General features: G+C 31.7%; 2 protein-coding genes across 2 annotated transcripts; one reads left to right on the top strand and one right to left on the bottom strand.

Annotated features, from left to right (window-relative positions):
• The first annotated feature begins 3508 nt into the window (after positions 1 to 3508).
• Positions 3509 to 6349, top strand: LOC108480304 (RHOMBOID-like protein 2). The gene is made up of 5 exons (XM_017783253.2): positions 3509 to 4154; positions 5077 to 5240; positions 5356 to 5519; positions 5651 to 5901; positions 6004 to 6349. The coding sequence occupies exons 1-5, from the start codon at positions 3859 to 3861 to the stop codon at positions 6113 to 6115; spliced, it is 987 nt and encodes a 328-aa protein (XP_017638742.1). The 5' UTR covers positions 3509 to 3858; the 3' UTR covers positions 6116 to 6349.
• Positions 6350 to 19670: 13321 nt separating this feature from the next.
• Positions 19671 to 20891, bottom strand: LOC108481427 (protein AGENET DOMAIN (AGD)-CONTAINING P1-like). Its single transcript, XM_017784566.2, has 3 exons — positions 20397 to 20891; positions 19792 to 20251; positions 19671 to 19678 (listed from the first exon to the last, which is right to left on the bottom strand). The coding sequence occupies exons 1-3, from the start codon at positions 20889 to 20891 to the stop codon at positions 19671 to 19673; spliced, it is 963 nt and encodes a 320-aa protein (XP_017640055.1).
• Positions 20892 to 21919: the final 1028 nt, after the last annotated feature.

Raw genomic sequence — 21919 nt, 5'->3', positions numbered from 1 at the left:
TTTAATTTAGTAATTTCTGAAAGTATTTTAATATAAAAACACCAAAAAAAATTGAAAAATACTTTAAAGGTAGGGACTAATTTTTGTCAAAATGCTTCTAAAATATTCTCGTATCGCCTGCTAAAGGGAGGCTAGAAATTAATGCCACTTGTTATCAATCCATCTCAGTTTTATTAAGAAATAAAACTTAAAATGGAGAAGAAAGCATCCCTAATGCGTTTATTTTATTGAGGTGGACCTGTTGATTAACACCAGATATAACTAATCAAAGTTCAAAAGGAATTATTATGATCATCCTTGTCTTGGTTCAACCATAAAAGCTGAGGTGAGCAATAGTTTTCAACCTTACTATTAGTAATCCGAAGTGTGGTAAAAGATTTATATTCAAATTTTCAATGAAATACGAACTTTATACATAAAAAAAGATAAGAAAAAACATTTAGTTCCAACTTAAGTTTCAAGACTATTGGGGAAAAAAATTTAAGGATCAAATTAAAAGAAAGTTATCAAATTTAGGGGTTAAATATACTTTATCCCTATAAAGAAACATAGAAATACTAAATTTAAAGTGGGTACAAAACATAGATGAAAAATGAGAAAGGAAAGTTCCCACATAACACATAAAAATAGAATGAGAGGCAGAGGTTAAAAGTGGTTTTGGTGGATGAGAGGGACTGAAGGGAAAAAAGTCATAAAAAGAAAAGAAAAGGGGGCAGATGAGAGACAAATGGCAAAGTGATGTGGATGAGAGAGTAGCTTGGAAGCAAGCAAGGCAGCCTACCATACCCGTTTCACCAACTCATACTTCAACACAATTTGTGCATGTTCTCCTGCAGATAAGATTCATGTTTCACATACATATTGATACGCGCAAGCAACACGCTTCTTACAACCAACTTCATCATCTATTCCCTCCGCCTCCGCCTAATCTCAGCTTGCGTCACCCTTACTTTTTCCATTTTGCCTCCGCGTTTTCACCATATCCAAATTAAGGCCCATTTAGATATTCTATATGTTAGTATAAAAATAACGATTGCGATGAGATTATATATTATAATGAGAGTTAAAAAAAATTAAAATATTATTATAAATATTCATTTAAATTTAGGGATTTTATTTGGGGTTTAGGATTTTTTCACACTAATTTTTGTTTCTAATTTCATTTATATTACATGTTATAGAGAAATTATTTAAAGAATGATTTGCATTGAATAAAAAAAAATTCTAACTATTACCCAAATAAACATCACATAATATTTGCAAACTAAATTTAATTATACCCAAATAAACGTCTGCATCCTTGCAAATGACAAACAATTATCATCTACAACTTCAACATTTAAGTTGTGATTTTATTTTATTAAATATTTTCAATTGTAGAATTAGTCATAACTGTGGACTTATATATAATCATTATTATTTCCCAATATGTTTGAAATTTAAATTTTCTTTTTGCAAATTTATTATAAATATCAATTACAAACTTAATTTGATTTTTTAAAAATATACACAATTTTTAAAATTAAATTATACAATAAACAAATAAAATGTATGATAATGATAGATTTTTGTAATTTCAAAAGTGAATTAAGGAAATCAAAGTCGAATTTGATGGTAAATGTATCATGTAGGTCTCCGTATTAAAAGTTAGATTATATATTAGTCTTTATACTAAAAAAAGTAGGCAAATTAAGTGATGTACGTTAGGTCAAAGAGCAAATTAGTTATTCTATTAAAAATTTCATCCATTTCTAAATTAGTCATTGTATATCAACATGAGGTATACGTGGCACACCAAGCGTCATTGTCTGGTTTTTCTGTTAGTTATGCCAATTTTTACCATTATACAAAGACCTAATTTCTCCCTAGAGCAAAATGCAACTTAATTCATAGTACAAAAAATTGCTATGATATTTTTACTTGATTAAGTTAAAATTTCTAGAAATTTATGGAAGCAATTAAAAAGAAAAAATATGTGTTTCCCCCATTGGAAAAAGACTTGTGTTTTGAAATTTAATTGTTGATCTAAAGGTGACATAATTCCACCAAATATATGATCTCATTCTATTTGAAAATGCATTCAAAATCATTATAATTCCAACTTGGAATAAAATCCAACTCAATAAGTGAAGTATTTAAGTATAAATAAAAACAAAAACTATTAATTTTTATTTTTATTTTTACTTTTTCTACTTGTACTTGGAATCAATATTGACTTGAGCTAGTTAATAATATATAAAATTTAATTTAAATTGGTCAAAGAAAAAAAATGAAAGAGAGGTTAAAATAATAAAATAATTGAAAATGACTGAAATAAAAGAAAAATAAAGGGCTGAATTCAAATTAATTAAAAATTATAATTATTAGATTTGAAATATATTAAAATACTAAAAAAATATTAATATATTATAATAGTAATAAAAAAACATGATTAAACTTTTCCTTTTGCCCTTTCTAACATATTAAAATGATTAAAGAAGAGCTAAAAAAGATTAAAACCTTTTTACTGCTTTTCAAATCATCATTTTGTCTCCTAATCTCTTTTCCCCAAGTAATAACCTCTCCATCATTTATTAGATAATTTTGCTTTCATTAAAAAAATTATATCCAATTTAAGCATAATTTAATTTTTTCATTTATATTTATTTAAAATTAATTTGTTATTTTAAAATATTTTTAAAATATGTATAAATTGATAAATATTTTAAAATACCTAAATCGGTAGAGTAACTTGATTAGAAGAATACTTTTGAAAGATTTAATTAAAGGTATAATAACAAATTTAGCTCTTAATATTTAAATATTTTATCAATTTGGTCTTTTTTTAGCTAAATTTGATCATCAACATTTTAAAAAGTGTAGTATTTGACCATTAATCTTTTAAAAAGTATTGAATTGTTGTATTTTTTAAAATGAAAATACTGACTTAAATATTAATTTTTAAATATAATAACTCGGATAACAATCTACATGCACTTCATGCAGGGGCGAAGCTAGGGGCTGGCATGGGCCCCGACTCCCCTAAAATGTAGATTTGCTCCTTTGGACCTTTAAATTTTTTTAAAATTTTAAGTTAGTAAAGGTAAAATTACACTTTAGCCCCCCTAAAATTATAAAATTTCGATTTAATCCTTTACAAATTATAAAGATATAAACTATAAAAAATTAAAATTTTATCCGGCCCCCTAAAAATTTGTTCTAGCTTCGCCTTTGACTTCATGCTATTTTTTGAACTTTTTATAATTTTTTGAATCTTAATTTTTTAATAAAATATACGTGCACCGTCATGTGAGTTGACACATCAACATCATTAAAAGAATAATGTTTTAATTAGCATTGACTAAATTTAACTTTAAAAAAATAATAAAGGTTAAATTAACAAAAAATATAAAAGTTAAGGGCTAAAATTATCATTACTCCAAAATCGGATCTAAATTTTGTTGAAGATAGGGGTATATTAGTAATTTCATATAGAGTACTTCCATATATTATTTATTGCTTTACTGACAAAACCACCGAGAAGCATCATCCCCCAACAATAGAAAGAGACAGACTGTGTTCCAAATCCTAAAAACCAAAGCGAAAATTTAGAAAGAAAATCACTCCTCCCATGTTTTAACTTCAACGCTTTAACAACACCAATTACATAAACAAAGCAAAACCCAATTATTTTTCTCCTTTTCTTCCCATTTCTGGTCATCCATTTTTCTTTTAAGCCACTCTTCTTTTGAGTTCATATAAACTTCAACTCAATACCCCCAAGAAAACCCAGAAAAAAAGATCACAACTTCGTTTATTAAAGAGTCTCGTTTATTAAAGAGTCAAAAAGGAAGGGACTTTTTGGTTTTTGAAGGAGAAATGGCAAGTGGGGATCTTGAAAGAGGAGGAGGAAGTAATGTGAAGAACAGGGGGAATAGCTATAACCAATCATCTTCTTCTTCATACTATGTGGAAAATAATGAAAAACAATGGACTTCATGGCTTGTTCCGATGTTTGTAGTGGCTAATATTGCTGTTTTTGTTGTGGTGATGTATGTTAATAACTGTCCTAAGAACAATCAGGGATTTGAAGGTGGTTGTGTGGCTAGGTTCCTTGGCAGGCTTTCTTTTGAACCTTTGAAAGAAAATCCTCTCTTTGGTCCTTCTTCTAATACGTACGTCTCATGTTCCCCCTATCTTTAAATTTCACTTCTTTTTGCTGTCTCTGGTTTTCTGAGATTTTGTTTAGTTTTTGTGTTTTTTATGTGTGATGGGAAATTGGGTTGGAATTGAAGTTGAGGGTCGTTTTGCAACTTTCAATTCTAAAGAAGGGGGGAAGAAGATTGCTTGCAAGTTTTAGATATGGACTGTTGGTATCTTTTAGAAGTTGTTTATGTAGGAAGTTATTATTTGATGATTCAACTGCAGTCCCCAATTGATCTTCTATAGGATTATCCTTGGATCATGCTAAAGGATATATCAATCTGTGATTTATTTTGATTCTATTGGAAATTTGTGTCTGATTTGATTGATACTATTTAAGGTTATTATTAGATTTCTTCTTCCTTGTTCATTTAGCAGCAATAGGAATTCTCAGTATGAAATGTCATGGTTTGCTTTGTCTATAGTAGGGGTGTAAAGGTGCTTGCAAGCTACTCGAAAAAAGACTCGAACTTGGTCGAGCTATCAATTGAGTCAAATTCGAGCTTTGTTAAATAATGGCATGTCTGGAAATCATGGACTGGGTAATGAAGTTAGTTGCTTTGCTAATTTAAGGATTAATGGTTTTATAGGAACTTAAGTTAGTTGCTTTGTTAATTTAGGTAATGAACTTTATCTGAAAATCATGGACTGGGTAATGAAGTTAGTTGATTTGTAGCTTTATTTTTGTTTTTGTATGGTCCAATGCAAATCCTAATGTTTCTAATAGTAACTAGGTAGAAGTTCGGTTTTGGCTATCATCATTCAGTATGTACATAAACTCGAACATGTTATATCATTATGGCTTAGCAACCCTTTTTTTTATTATGCCATGTCTTTGTGGATAATCGGTAGTTGTGTAATTTTATGTTGTTCTTTCTCCTTGTTCTTCTTCAGATTGGAAAAATTGGGAGCCTTAAACTGGGAAAAGGTAGTGCATGGCAATCAAGCGTGGAGGCTTATCACTTCCATCTGGCTGCACGCTGGTGTTATTCATCTACTTGCAAACATGTTGAGCTTGATCTTCATTGGAATACGCCTTGAACAACAATTTGGATTCAGTACGTTATCTGTTCCCTTTTGCAATTGTATAATATTTCTAGAATATGTAACATTTATAAGCGTTGTCAGTCTTTGGTTGGTTTTTTAATTGACATATGTTCTTTCTCCTGGCAGTACGTGTTGGGCTTATCTATCTATTGTCCGGTTTTGGTGGTAGCGTACTATCGTCTCTTTTCATTCAACGCAGCATTTCTGTTGGTGCCTCTGGTGCTTTATTTGGCCTTCTTGGAGCAATGTTGTCGGAGCTGCTGACTAATTGGACTATCTATACAAATAAGGTAATATTAGTTGCCTCGGGTTCCTATCTACTTAGAAATGCAATGAACGGAAACCAGGGTTATAGGTGATTGCTTTTTTCATGTGGCTTGAAAAGTAATTGAGGATATTGATTTTTTACCTTAATTTGTAGGCTGCAGCTCTGATCACACTCGTGGTCATCATTGTCATTAACTTAGCAGTGGGGATTCTTCCCCACGTCGACAACTTTGCGCATATTGGAGGTTTCTTAACCGGTTTTCTCCTTGGGTTCGTTTTGCTGCTTCGCCCCCAATTCGGGTGGGTGGGACGTAAACAGCTTCCTGCTGGTGCTCGTGTAACATCTAAGCATAAGGCATACCAATACCTATTTTTGGTGATCGCTATGGTTTTACTCATTGCTGGGTAAGTTCTCTCAACCCTACATTACTAGTTTAGCAGCTCGTGTTTATAATTCTGGTCCCGACTGTTTAATCTCCTCTGTTTTCCTTTTTCGAATGATGACAGTTTCACAGTGGGGTTGGTAATGCTGTTTAGAGGAGAGAATGGACATGACCATTGCAGCTGGTGCCATTACCTGAGCTGTGTTCCTACATCAAAATGGCACTGTGGGAACTAATCAGACCTTTATTACATATCGTTCACTGATTCTTTTCTGGTTTCCTTTACATTTTTTACATTTGTTAATTTCTTGGTGTTGTTACCTGCCTATGTGTATACATATACATACATACGTACTTACATGGTTAGTTTTTAGACTTCGAGTTATTTTATTTACTGTTGTTATGTGATTTGACATTTTATACACAGCTTGGTCTAAATATATATTATAAGCGATTTTACTTGAAGCAAATACATGAATATCTTTCAGTTTTTCCCTATAGTTTTAGCTAAAGGTTTTGGCTTTGCATTTTTGTCTGCGCTGAGATCAATATTTACTTTCTCTGCTAACTTTGTCTCTTTGGACATTAAAGATGAAAGTTTAATTATTAGAGATGCAATATCTCTAGTTTCCGCATTAAATCGTTCAATCGGCTGGTAGTTTGTGATAAACAAGAGCGGTTCCAATCTTGCAAAGAAGCAGCACAACAAGCCACCTTATCCATAACCTCCCTCAGGTCCGATCATCCCCAACTCTCCTGAATCACCCTCATAAAGCCCTCAACCGAGAGCCATTTGTATTCACACGCCATAATGGAGCCATCGTTGAACCATGCAGTTTTATTGGACTATGATCAGAATAAGAACAAAGCTAAATTAAACAAACTATGAAAAGGAAATAAAGCCTCCCACCCTTGATTAGAAAGCTCTGTCAAGGCGTTCCCGAACAAAAGTAGCAGACCTCCGACCTCTTTCCTAAGTAAATAGAAACCTAGTTAATGGAATTTCAACAAGCTCACAATCCAAAATGCAGTCCTTGAACCTCTCAAGCCAAGCAGTCCGGTAATCACCTCCACCCCTTTTGTCATTCAGAGAAAGGAGATTGTTAAAATCACCAATGCATACCCAAAGGTAACTCTGAAGTACCTGCAAGAGAACAAAGAAGAGCAAAACTGGCAGCTTTACGCGTAGACTCGGGAGAATCATAGAATCCCGTGAGACGCTATTTACCCGACAACTCATCATCCACAGTTGCAGCAATGTAATTTCTATGACCGATTGTTGAGATATTAGTTGTAACACTCCTTACTTGGGCTAACCCGAGCAACGAGTGTCACACTTGGACACTAAGAGCATTAAACTTGAACATCATTAAATTCAATTCATTTTTAACCAAATTAAGCTCATTTGGAGTGGTCTGAGTCATTTTCAAGCTATCGTCAAAATTTGGTTGCAATCGGGACACATTCGGAACTTCTTTGGAGCAAAACAGACAAACTAGGTGACCTGTACCAGTTGCCCCGGTACAACCATGACTTGCATTGATACAAGTGCCTTGAAATTGTTCATTGGGGCATTCTGTCTACTTGTATTCATACAAGCCTGACTTGTTGCGAAATAAGTGTGCAAGGGCCCCTAAAACATGTCCGGAACACCTAAAATCAAGCCAAAACCATTACCAATCATTCCCTAATATTTCTAAACATTATAAAACATAAAACACCATCAAATCAACATATATTCCAAATAAAGCTCAACCAAGTTCACAGAGCTAACAAAATATTCAAGATTCACTAAGTATTTCCACTGGTAATCTTAAACATATAATTTAGTTAAACTTATGTACATGCCATAAACTAATACCAACAGATTGAATCCATAATCTATTCCAAACCTTAAGATGTGATGAGATGAGTTAAGATAGTAACTTCACTCTAAAGCTTTAAGTTGAGCTTTTACCTACGCGTTGAAAAAATAATACGTTAAGCTTGTAAAAACTTAGTAAACAGTTAAGAATTAAGCTTTGCCTTTGCAAGCAATCGATATTAAACATATAAATACCTTGTTTAAGATATATTAAAATGGAGTTAAGTAGACATTAAGCATTAAGATTCTCAAACTATTTATTATATGTTACTCACCATTTCACTTACCATTTCATTTTAGCCCAAATATTGATTTAATAAGACATAAAGGATATGTGGATAGAACATTGAATCATTAGAACAAATGTGCGTACACTGTTATTGCACCGAAGTGCCAAGTCACTGAAATGCACCGAAGTGCCATTGTCATTAGCATTGAAATACGGTATTGCTGAATTGCATCTAAATGCCACTATTAGTGGCGCACATAAAAATTTCTTAATGACATGTCATCTATATCCTACTTCAAATCTTGTCTACATCAACATTTAATATGTTAATATCATCATATTCACTGAACAATTAATAACAATGCAAGTTTTATACTTTTTACAATTTAGTCCTTAATCTCATGAAATTAAATAATCATCAAAATTTCACTTGGCATATAATTTAATATAATTAAAAATTCATTTAAGCTTTCTATTATAATAATTTATTTCAGTTCTCTAATTTTTATACACATTGCAATTTAGTCCTTACATCAATTTTATTAAACATAATCTATTTAAATTAAACTTATATCAAATTCATAACAATTATTAACATATTATTTTATATATTAATCTCATAAATATTTACATGACAAATTTAACAAAATTTTTACTTAGGTTTTGTTAGGTAAAGGTAAAACTTTTTAGGTACTTACAACCAAATGCTTGGATGAGCTTTCTTCTTCTTCTTTCACTCTTTAGCTATTTTTTCCCCTTTGTCAACACCTTGATGTTCACCTTTCTTCTCTCTCTCTTAATCAACATAACACTTATGCACAAAATTTAATATTAAAATAATGATAAACTGTAATCGTCTAAAAGTTAGTGGTATCGAAAATGATGATTTCAAAACCCCATTTATGATGTTCGGGCCCATAAATATTATTATTTAATATTTACAAGTCTAATTTAGAGGTATATTGAGTTTTGGTCCTTTAATTTTATTGAATTGATGGCTAGTTAAGGTACAAGGACTAAATTGAAAAGTGTAAAAAATTAATCGCTATAAATTTTTAATTGGCCAAAGGTTTAAAGGATTTTTATAGTTGTAACACCCCGTACCCGAGTCCGTTACCGGAGTCGAACACAAGGTGCACACAAACTTGACTTAATCATTTTCATTGTCCATTTAAAAATTTCCAGACAAGCTGGTTACTGCGTCACTGTCGCCTTAAAAATCATATCTTGAGTTCAAAAACTCGAAAACCAGTTTCGTAATTTTTTCCTGAAACTAGACTCATATATACATCTACAAATTTTTTTCTAGAATTTTTGGTCGGGCCAATAGTACAGTTTATTAGTTAAAGTCTCCCCTGTTACAGGGTGTGACTACACTGACCTTTATGCATTACGACCTGGATATCTCCCTGTACAGGGCTTCAATACTGATGCCGTTTGTTTCTATAGAAACTAGACTCAAAGAGGAATCTATACATATATGGCATGACTCCTAATTATCTCTGGTTAATTTACAATGAATTTCCAAAGTCAGAACAGGGAATCCAAAACCCGTTCTGGCCCTGTTTCACGAAAACCTAAATATCTCTTAACATACAACTCATATGACCGTTTTGTTTCTTCCATATGAAAGTAGATTCATCAAGGTTAATTTAAATAATTTATTCACTATTTAATTTCATTCCTACTATTTTTATGGATTTTTCACATCCACATCACTGCAGTTGTCAACCTCTGTCCTTAAGGTAGATTTTACCTACTTCATAATTTCCTTGATTCAACTAGCCCTTTTAGCATACATGTCACAAAGATGATCACGATTAACCATTCCAAGGGCTAATCGATTCCAAACATTTCCACATCTCTTAATGGACAACATACAAAATGATTATGATACCATGCCAAAGTGTATACAAGCCATTTTCGCATGGCTATCCAAATTTACACAAAATCAAAGGGTCTATGACCAACAAACGAAAGAGTAGTCCTATACATTAACCAAAATATCCTCTCACTACTAGTCTATTCTATACATGCCATAAGATATTCCAAAACATAGCAGTACCAAACAGTGGATAGTGATAGTGTGACTAGTTCTTGACGATCCCCGAGCACAGTAGCTTCAGAATGAGACCTATAAGGCGGAGGAAACAGAGTAAACGGAGTAAGCATTACAATGCTTAGTAAGTTTTAAGCAGTGTCAACAGATAACAATTGAATTATAACATAGTTGTTCGTATTTTATTTCACTCTTCCTTGGGCATACCATCCCTTTACCGAATATGCACATCTTATCATATACAATAGGCGATAAACTCTCACATAAAAGTGAGCTCATGTGACATAGATATATCGTATGATTTCACATAACCTCTCACACTAATCCGATGTCACATAATCATAGGTATAGTCCCATAGGTTGCTCTCGTATGCATCATATATAAACTTGGAGTACATACCTGTTTAACCTTTCGCATTGCGTATATTTATAAGCAATTCTTATTACGAAGTCTTACCCGAACATAATCTCCACACGTAGTCATCGGGTCGTACCTGGACATAATCTCCACACGTAGTCATCGGGTCTCACCCGGAACATATTTCCAAGTTTCATGTACACTTAATCACATGTTACAACATTCACATTAGCCATTCGGCTTTACCACATATATATATACACTTTCACATTCATCACGTCGGCCATTAGGCCTTATCACATATATATACATTTTCACATTCATCACATCGGCCATTAGGCCTTATCACATATATATACACTTTCACATTCATCACAGGCCTTATCACATATATATACACTTTCATATTCATCACATCGACCATTAGGCCTTATCACACATATATATATACATTTTCACATTCATCACATCGGCCATTAGGCCTTATCACATATATATATACATTTTCACATTCATCACATCGGCCATTAGGCCTTATCACATATATATACATTTCCACATTCATCACATCGGCCATTAGGCCTTATCACATATATATACATTTTCACATTCATCACGTCGGCCATTAGGCCTTATCACATATATATATATACATTTTCACATTCATCACATCGGCCATTAGGCCTTATCACATATATTATTACGTACAGACTTGGTCTTGGCCGAATCTACATCAATCATTTTCCAACGAATAATTCAATTTCACGCCATACTATCATTTCATATTCGAATACTCATAAACTTACAATTTCACAAATTTTGATATCAAAGATCCATCTAACACTCATGTATCATTTTACAATATCACAATTTAGAATTCAAGTATGGGATTAATCAATAGCTTATGAGCAACTAAAACAAGTTTTTATCCATGTTTACAACAAAATCACATATTCGCTATGAGCTGTTTTCCTGAGCAATGGTCACTAAATTATTTATACCCGGAGCTACAAGACTCCAAATCACTTGCCGTTAATTTTATCAGAATATAGACTCATATATCTTCCATCCATGAAATTTTCAGAATTTTTGGTTTGGCCAATCAATACCAAATTTTTCTTAAAGTTTCCCCTGTTTCACTGTTTGACTAATCTGACCACTCTTCGCTACGAATCAAATTTTTCATTGTACAGAATTCATAATGTGTTCTATTTGATTCCATTTGAAACTATACTCATTAAGGAGTCTAAGCATATAAATCTTATCTTATAACCATTTTTGTACAAATTATAATGATTTTCCAAAAACAGAACAGGGGATTTCGGAGTCATTCCGACACTGTCCCGCACAACTTTAAATATCTCTTTATAGGAAATTTCTTTGATTCCACGGTCTCTTTTATAAGAAACTAGACCAACTAAGCTTTGATTACATATTTTATTCAGCCTATAATTCCACACCAACAATTTATAGTGATTTTCTAAAATCACATTACTGCTGCTGTCCAAGCAAATTATTACTATTTGCTCTTAAACTTCCAAGTCCAAACACTTATGAACTTACCATTTGGGTTTAAGACATATCATGGCCACATCATATCTTATTAAATCAACTCATTATGTCCTATTATGATTGAATTTACTCAACGTTTAATCACTTAAAACTTACCTCGGAAGTGGTCGACGACTAGATATCCACGGCTATTCGTTTACTTTCTCTTTTCCCTTATCCGACTTTGATCCTCTAGGCTCTTGAGCTAAATCAAACAATTTACTTCCCAATCAAACACAATCACACGGCATCCATATACATTTTAGAACCATTCTTAACATATTTACTACTTAAGCATGTAACTTAACAACTTAACCATTAGTTGCCGAACCACAAACAAAACATATTCATACGTCAATATCTCAAACCTTACCATAACAACCAATATGCAAGATATCACATATACATAACTTAGCTTATGAGAACATATGTATTACTTCATAAACACATCTTTAAGCATTCTTTTATTCCATCAACTCAAAACACATTCATCCCTCTCAATAACTAAACTCAAATTCGCAATGGCCTCCAATATAGTGACCGATTCTTCTCAACTAGCACCTAGTGTACACACATGATCATTTGTTTGATTCAAGCACCTATCCACCAAAAATTCATCCAAATTTACAAGAACAACAACCACATTCTTTGTTGTCTACCATGACCGAAACCCATATTCATTCACCAAATATCAAAAATTTATCATCAATTTGACATATAAGGACATAACCAAATGTTTCTTGCAACACAAAACTCAAAAATTAACACATGGGTCATGTTATGAGCACCAAAACAAACTCAACTTCACAAAATTCCAAAAGAATCACATGATGTCATACCTTAATCTAACAACCACCATAGCCGATTTTCTCAAGCTCTTCCCTTCCTTCCTTTCCTCTATTCGCCAAGGATGTTCAAGAATGAACATTTTTTCATTTTTTGTTTTCTTTCCTTCAACTCACGGCAAAGGGGGGTTCACTCACACACATTTTTTTTTTCATTCTTTATTACCCATACTTATTTGTTTATTTCTTTTCTCCCATGATGTACCAACATAACATGTCTAGGACATGTTTTGCCCATGATTCCTTGTCATGGCCGGCCACTAGAACTTGGGGGAATTTGACATGCAAGTCCTCCCTTTGACTACATGCACTATTAGGTCTTTACTGATTAGCCTATCACTTTTCAAAAGTGTCACACAAGTCCTACTAACTGAATTCACATGCAATCGGCTAAATCGAAGCTTGAAATTTTCACACATTCATAATTACATATTCTTAGACAATAAATATTACGTTCAAACATTTCGGTGACTCGGTTTAGCGGTCCCGAAACCACTTCCCGACTAGGGTCAATTTTGGGCTGTCACAATAGTAAATGCATCAAGGTTTTAAATGGAAAATAAGCCATTTTTTAAGTGTAGTGGACAATTGGTCGATGTATTTTTAAGCTTCAAAGGTTAGACCATAAGCATGATAAGGGATTCAAGGTTTGTTTTTCGTAAATTTTATATTTTTGAGATTGTAGAAGCTCGATTTAGCTAACTTTTGTTTTATTATTAAAAAATGTTAAAGTTTTCAAATGGTTGAATCTTGAAGCTTTTAGTACTAAATTGTTAGATTTTAAGCTTAGATATGAAAAATGACTAGTTTGTAAAGTGAAATTTGTTAGTTTTGAACATAGAGACTAAAGTGTGAATAATTAGAAACCAGAATGGAATTTCTATAAAGATAGATATTAGAGGATTGTAGAAGGATGAAATTGAGATTAGTTTCGTAATCGAAGTTTAAGTTTGAAAGATTATGGTAAATTCGGCTTTAAGGACTAAATTGAATAAAAGATGAAAATTTTGAGAACTTTTGAAAATAAAATTTATAATGTTATATGCATATAACTAAATGTTATAAGATATTTGGAATTGATAAATTGAAATGAATTATTATATAGATCATGAATTAAATCAACCGGGGATAACCAAGGAAAAAGAAAAATTGTAATTTAGCCTTCACGTGTGTTTTGTTTTTTACAGGTAAGTTATATGGAACTTACTATATTAGTTCTTGTTATTGTTTTTAATGTTTTATTTTACTTTTTATTTGAGTTGATGTGAATTTAATAATTTTTGGGATTGTATTGACTAAATTGTAAAGTATGACATATGTGGCAATTAAGGGCATATATGATGTACTGAGTGGATACAAAATGTTTTTAAGATGAGATGATATGTACATGATGACACTACAATGATTTAAAGGGGTAGAATACTGTATTAATGCTTGTGTGAACATAGTAAACGATTAGGATACGATTGGCATGCCAATAGTGTTATTTTATGCGCTTGTACGAGTTTTGCACTTTGGTGCTCTCTATTTAGCACTTCGGTGCTGTTTGCTTAGCATTTGGTGCTCTCTGCTTGGCACTTCGGTACTCTCTGTTTAGCACTATAATGCTCTTTGGCTGGTGTATTTACCCGTCTATCCGAATTTATTTACTAGCATTCATTGGGCTAATTGGTAAATGGAAAACGAGAATAAAAAAAATAGAATCATATGGTAAATATATATGGATTGTTAAATGTTGAAAGGATACTGAAAATAGTAATTGGATTGTTAATTTCATATGAATATCATTGACTTGAAATGTTAAATGTTTATGTTGCCATATAATACGTTTTATGAGGGGCTCACTTTGTTAAATGTATTACCATGTATATGCCTGTTATCAAGTTGAGTAATTTATTGCATTTAAGTGTAAAATTGAGGTAAGTTGTTATTCATTACTTATGAACTTACTAAGTATTAGAAATCCTTACTTTGTTGTTGTTGTTTTTTTTTTTTTTTGTAATTGTTAGCTTGTGGGACGTGTCAATTGGATAAACTCGAAGATCACACTATCCAACCTTTGATTTGGTAGCTTTTGATAGTTTTATGTCCAGTTATGTGGCATGCATATAGGTCTAATATATGTTATTTTGAATGGTAGTCTTGGTTTGAATCTTGATGAATGTTGAATTTTGAATTGGTAATACTTATGTGAAAATGTTAATATGATGGTATATTGTTAAATGATACAGTATTACTTGTATGGCAAATTTGGCAGTTATATGACATGAATTATTTGATGGTGCATTGGTATGAATTGAATATCAAAATGACATAGTATTATATGTTATTGTGAATGAATGAAAGAATGATTTTGGTATATGTTAAATGATGGATTGGTGTGTTTGTTTGGAATGGTCTTAATGTAGGTTACTAAAGTGCTTAAATGCACCAAATGCTTATGTTTTTGGTTTGGGCATAAAAGGGGACCAAAATGGGAGTTTTTGGCACTTGGCTCCAAGGTATTGATACCCTAGATGAAGGTATCGGCACTTGGCACTTTTCAAATAGCTTTTCAACAAATAAGATGTCGAAATGGTACTGATATTGGACTAAAGTATTGATAACCCACATCAGGGTAATGATATTTTACAAGTGTATCGATACATTTATACTTTGACTAGGTTTTACAAAATAAACAGAATCGTAAAATAATATTGGTACTAGAACTTGGTATCAATACTTATTAAAAAGTATCAGTACAATAAGTCAAGTATCAATACTTGTGGTTTAAAGATGAATTTTTCAAACATCGAAGCTAATTTTGGTATCAGTACCTTTTAGGGGTACCGATACTTATTTCAGAGTTTCAAAATTTTAAACTTTGGCCCTATTTCATGTTCGAATTAGCAATCAAGTCCTCGTAAGCTTGATTGAATCTTGAAAAGTCTAATTTTCTTACTATGACTGTAATTGCGAAATGTTTGTATGTTTAAATGAATTATTTTCGATATTTTCGTCTGTAGTTGCTTCGACAACAAATGTAACATTCCATAACTTAAACTAGGTGATCGAGTTGAGCGATGGGTGTTACATCAATAATTGCTTCCATGCACTTTTTATTGAAATAAACATGAGATTAATGATGAAACTTTATCATCCTTACCTTGTACTATTACACAAAACCCTAACTTCACATTTCTCTCTCCTCCAATATGAGCATTAGTTGTCTTTACAAGAAACTAAACTTACTATGAAGTTGCTCTATTGATTTTACTAAAAATTTGTAGGAGTATTTGAAGTTTTCAAGCTTGGTTTGGTTAAAAATGGTGGAAAGGACCAAGTTGGAAAGGAAAGTTTCATTTCCTTTCATGAAATGATAGTGGCTTGAGATGGTAAGGAAGAAGAAAGAGTTTTTTACACTTTTCCATCAAAATATCTTATTAATTTAATAAATAAATTATTAAAATATTATATCAAAATCTATTTATCATCATTTTAATCCAATACTGGAGATTCATTCTTAATTTTCAATTTAATCCAAGGTGGAGATTTTGTCTACACATGTAAGATTTTCCCATAATTATCTAATTAAGGAAAGACCATTTTACCCTTTGAAAATATCTACAATTTTGACCTTGAGTTACTATATACCTTTGGTAAAATTACACTTCTAGTCTTTCTTATTTTTCCCTCTAATTCAATTTAATCATTTATACTTTTGATTTTTATGCTTCTTCCCTAACACTTTTCATGCTCTTACGATTTAGTCTATATCCCAGATTAATTTCTCTCCATACACAAGTCTTTTTTATTCTCTCCGATATTCAACTACTTTCTCAACTAAGACAAATAATTCCTATTTTATTTCTTTTGAAACTCCTAACACGTGTAATCTTGAAATAACACTATTCCCATATCAAGGGGTGTTAGGTTATGGATATTACATTAGTCTCTTTATCCCATAAGAGGGCAAGTCCATTGATTCAGCCTAGGCGGTCAGCATACAAACAAGAATGAAAATGTAAACTAACGCAACTATTTTCCAACTTATTAGATGAAACAAAGGTCTTAGACAAAAAAAATAAGACATTAGGCTTGTGAGCAAAAATGAGGTCCTTGAGGACTAGGACTGATCGGGCATTGCCCATACCCCAACAATTCCAAACGATGCAAATCATTGATCCCGGTAGGCTCCAAGTCCGGAGTCGAACGATATATAAGAAGACGAAACAAATAGATTCTCTAACTAAAAGCTAACTCATTATTGTTTTTTGACTTATGCACAACCTTATCATCAAACACCCTAGGTCTCTTTTTCACAGCTTCAACATTGATAGATAGATTATTGATTGATAGGATTAAGAGAAAAATAAACATCTTATATAAATTTATATAATGGATTAGTAACACCACAGTTTACTTTTTTTATTCCACAAGCAACCTCGAAAAATTGACACGTGTCTTTTTTTAAAAATATTTACTATATCCCTATAAGACATTTGCCAATCGCCTAACCCTATTTGTGAAATCTAAAAACTCCACTAACTGTGTACTAGAGGTGTGCATGGGCCGGACCGGGCCCAACTAAAAATTTAGGCCCGTTTGCTAGGCCCGGGCCCAACCCGGCCTGAAAAATGGGCTTAAAATTTTTCTCAGGCCCGACCCGAATAAAAATGTTAAAACCCAATCCCGACCCGGTCCGCCCATATTAATTTTTATATTATTTTTATATAATTTTAAAATATATATAAACTATAAAAATACTAAAACATCAAAATAAATATTTCTCAACATATTGAAAATAAATTTTAAAAATATATATACTTAAATAACACTAAAATAGATGCAACTTAACAAGCAAATGCTTCTAAAATAATAACAAAATTAACAAATGTGTTTAAAATAATAAAAAATTAACAATAATTTTTTATACAATATCAAACAATAACAACAAAATAGTAGCAACATAATAGTAAAATAGTAGCAAAATAGGAGAAAACAATAAGGAAATAATATTTAAAAAATTTTTTTTTTGTCATGTAGTGAATTCGGGTCGGCCTCGGGCTCAGGCCAAAAATGCCTTACCCGAGGCCCAGCTCGTTTTTTAAACGAGCCTAATTTTTTTGTCCAAACCCTCCCAAATTTCAAGCCGGCCCGATCCGGCCCATGCACACCTCTACTGTGTACCAAATAATTTCCCTTTTATAATTAGTCTTGTATTTTATATTTATATGATTATTCTCTTTTAATATTAAATACGTACTTATCATTATCATTGGTTGATCTTTGGTTAAATAGAAGTGATTAATAATAAATATTATATAATTTAATTAAAATTGGTATGAAATATTATATAATTTAATTAAAATTAGTATACAAAGTTGAAAAATATTTCATAAACCTTCAATCTGCTTATGAAGTTTAAAGTTTCATAAACGATATATCAAATAATTATTTTAAATAGTTTATAACCAACATTATGTAATTCAATAGATCAAGATGCATGGAAATTATTTATAGTAATTTTTTCAAATAATTAAAATAAAATAATAAAATAATGTACAATTATATTTTAAAACTAAAATATATCACATAAAATTGAAATACTATTATTAATGTGTAAATTATTTTAAAATAATACATAATTATATTTATAGTCAAAATGTGTGAGTGCTTTTGGGAAGCACTCATTTTATTTCAACATTTTTAAAAGGATAGCTTACAAATATTCAAATATATCTTAACTTCTTACAAAGTATATCTTTTGGTCCGATCTATAAACATTTACTTAATATATGTAAATTAATGTTTTTGAAACTGGATCTGTGGTTAAATTGATTAGACTATTAATTCTTAAATTCATCGGTTCAAATAGAATAAATTATTAAAAATTCATAAAAAACTTTAAATATTATAAAATTATGTTGAATTAGTTGGTACGGATTTACGAATTAATTTATTTTTCCTTATTCTACATGGATGTATAGGTTGATTTTCGATCTAATTCAGAAAATATTATAAACAACCTACATATTAACATTTATATTATTAAACTATATTTAATAATATTACTAATTGTAATATAATTGAATTGATTTTAGTCCCGAATATAAAGATGAAAAATATAAAAGAATAAGACTCAGAATCAGAATCACATTTCACCATTGTCATCCTTCTCTGTTTCCTAGTCTCCAGCCAAAAGGAGCATGTCGAAAAGAGGCAGGTATGATCTGGAGTCCATCCCCCAAGACCCACCATACCTGCTAAATTATTAAACTTAAGAAAATATGTCGATGAAAAAATAGAAATGAAATACATAAAAATTTGATATTGAAATAAGATATTGAGATAAATTGTGTGGTTAATGTGTAATAAGAAAGAAAATTGATTTAATATGATTAATTATTGAATAATAAACTTTTATGATAAAAAGGATTAAATTAAAAAGTTATAAAAGTTTATAAGAAAATATTTGATAAGTAAATAATATAGTAAAGAATGTAACATCTCGATGTTTTGACCTGATAATCGAATCGAGTATGAAGTGTTAGTTTAGCACCCTATTTTGTAAATAAGGTTAAGGGTAAACATTGGAAATTATTAATTTGATGGAAATAAAATAATAGCAACTATAGTCAGAACTAAACTATGAAAGCTAAAATGCTTTTAACCATAATTCAACAACAATATAAGGACGACATCAAAATCAATTTTAAGCTGGCAACAATGATGTAATATGAAGTACGGAAAAACCAGAAAAACAAGAGTTATTGAATTCTTTCAAAGTTAAAAAAGAGAAAGATTGTATCTAAACAAAACAAAAAAAAAAAAAAAAAGAGAGAGAGAAGATGCCATATTCAGAAACGCTCCAAGCTTGACTATGTTTATGATCATGCACATGCTTCATATCACTGCAGCAAAAAATGATGAACCAGAAACCAGTTAAAAAACTTATACATGAACTTCATTGAAGAACACTTATCTACTGATATATATATATACAAAAGGGTTTAGAGATGCACACCTGGGGAAGGTTTAGTCCATTTTCCATCAATCCAATCTTGGTGTAGCCTTAATTCCGAGTGTTTAAATTCCATTTCTTCATGTGTAGCCAAATAGACATGATATTTAGAATCATCAGAAAGGACCTTAATTATCACACCTTTCCACCACCCACCTTTGTAGAAAGCATCAACTTGTTCAAGCATTACAAATTGATCAGGCACCGCAATATCCGGTGGACGAGGCCTAATGTGCAAGGTATCCCTAACTTTCCCAAAGAAACCAATGTTACTGTTATCGTCAGTTCTCATGGTCGTATACTGAATGAGGTACCTTTTATTCCCCACTGCTGTAACAATAATTGCAGGATACCAAGCACGGTTAGAACCATCTTCATCATTGGCCACCTCAACAAGTGCTCTCTCGTTATACTCTTCCATCTCCATCGTTTTCTTTGTTGGCTCTTCTTCCCTTTGTACTTCCTATATGCCAAGAACCAAGAATATATTAAAGGGAAAAACCCCAAAGAAACAAGAACTGCATATACTCAAGATCCAAGAAAGCTCAAACACAAAAGATAGATGAAAAGAACCAAAGACAAGAAATAGGCAAATAGAGTTTATATACCTCCACAGCTATCTCAGATGCCTCCAATGGTGGTATCCATTGCCCATTAATCCAGGTTCTATGAAGCCTCAATTGATTCACTCCAAACTCTACGAACTTTGGCCACTGATTATCACTGTTAAACCTAAACAGATAGTTGCCATTCTTCAACTCTTGAACAATCACCCCTTCCCACCAGCTGTGCTTGTGATAAACGTCCGCGTGGTCACCATTCTCGAACTTTCTTGGACGTTGTGGGGGGGGATGAGGGCGTATATCGCCGAGGCTGATCATCCTTAAGGGTCTATTCCCGGTTTTTTCGTCTTGGAAAAGATGGGTGAATCGGACCACGAACCTGTTGGAGGATATTGGAGTAGCGCGCTGGACGATAGTGGCGGTGTGCCACGGACTCTCGTAACCAAATTCGGGGGGTTGAATCTCAACCAGGGCACCTGGCTGCAGGTATGGTGGGTCTTGGGGGATGGAGTCCAGATCATACTTGCTTCTTTTTGACATACTCCTTTTGGCTGGAGACTGAGAAACAGAGAAGGATAAAACTGGTGAAATGTGACTCTGATTCTGAGTCTAAATTTTTTATATTTTTCATCTTTATATACGCGATTAAAAATCAATTCAATTATATTATAGTTAGTAATATTATTAAATATAGTTTAATAATATAAATATTAATATGTAGGTTGTTTATAATAATTTCTGACCTCTGCATCCATGCAAAATAAGGAAAAAATAAATTGATTCGTAAATTGGTACGAATTGGTTCAACATGATTATGTAATATTTAAAGTTTTTTATGTATTTTTAATAATTCATTCGTAAAAAGGTAAGACATATTTGAATATTTTAAGCTCTTTCAATATAAAATGAGTTATCCTTTCAAAAGTGTTGAAATAAAAATTAATAAAATTATATTTTGACCTCTTAAAATTTATAAGTTAATTCCAATCTTCACTAAAAAATTTCTAAATTCTCATTTATACTCTAGTAGAGAAAAGGTATGAAAGAGTCTAGAACCAAGATGAAAGAGAAACTCTCGTGTTATGGAGTACTTGTGTGTATTTATACTTAATTCTAAAGCTATCGAAGAAGTTATCCAAAGATTGCCCAATCATTAATTTTTTAGTTTGCGTCATTAACCAATGTCCGGCAAGCTAAGTTGCGCATAACTCGTTGTGTTTGATAGTTAACTGTTTTCCTACTACACTTAATCAACCATTAAGTTTTTCAATGGCACAATTGGTTATGTTGGATCGAAAAATGAAGAAATAGAGGCAATTTCAAGTAGTCTAAAATGCAGATGCTGACAATTAGATTCAAGACCTTGAGAATGCAAGATTTGGAAACCATAGGTGAATCCTATGCAAAACCCTACGATCTGTTGAATCAGGTATTCACCCTTGGTGAAGAATATTCCAACACCAAGTTGGTTAGGAAGGTACTTAGATATTTAGCTTATAGATTATCTATCAAAGTTGTTGCTATAGAGGAAGCTAAAGACCTTGAGAGTCTGGTGATCGATGATCTCA

The sequence above is a fragment of the Gossypium arboreum genome, chromosome 1 (assembly GCF_025698485.1).
Source record: "Gossypium arboreum isolate Shixiya-1 chromosome 1, ASM2569848v2, whole genome shotgun sequence".
NCBI lineage: Eukaryota > Viridiplantae > Streptophyta > Magnoliopsida > Malvales > Malvaceae > Gossypium > Gossypium arboreum.
This window is presented reverse-complemented; position numbering and strand designations above follow the sequence as displayed.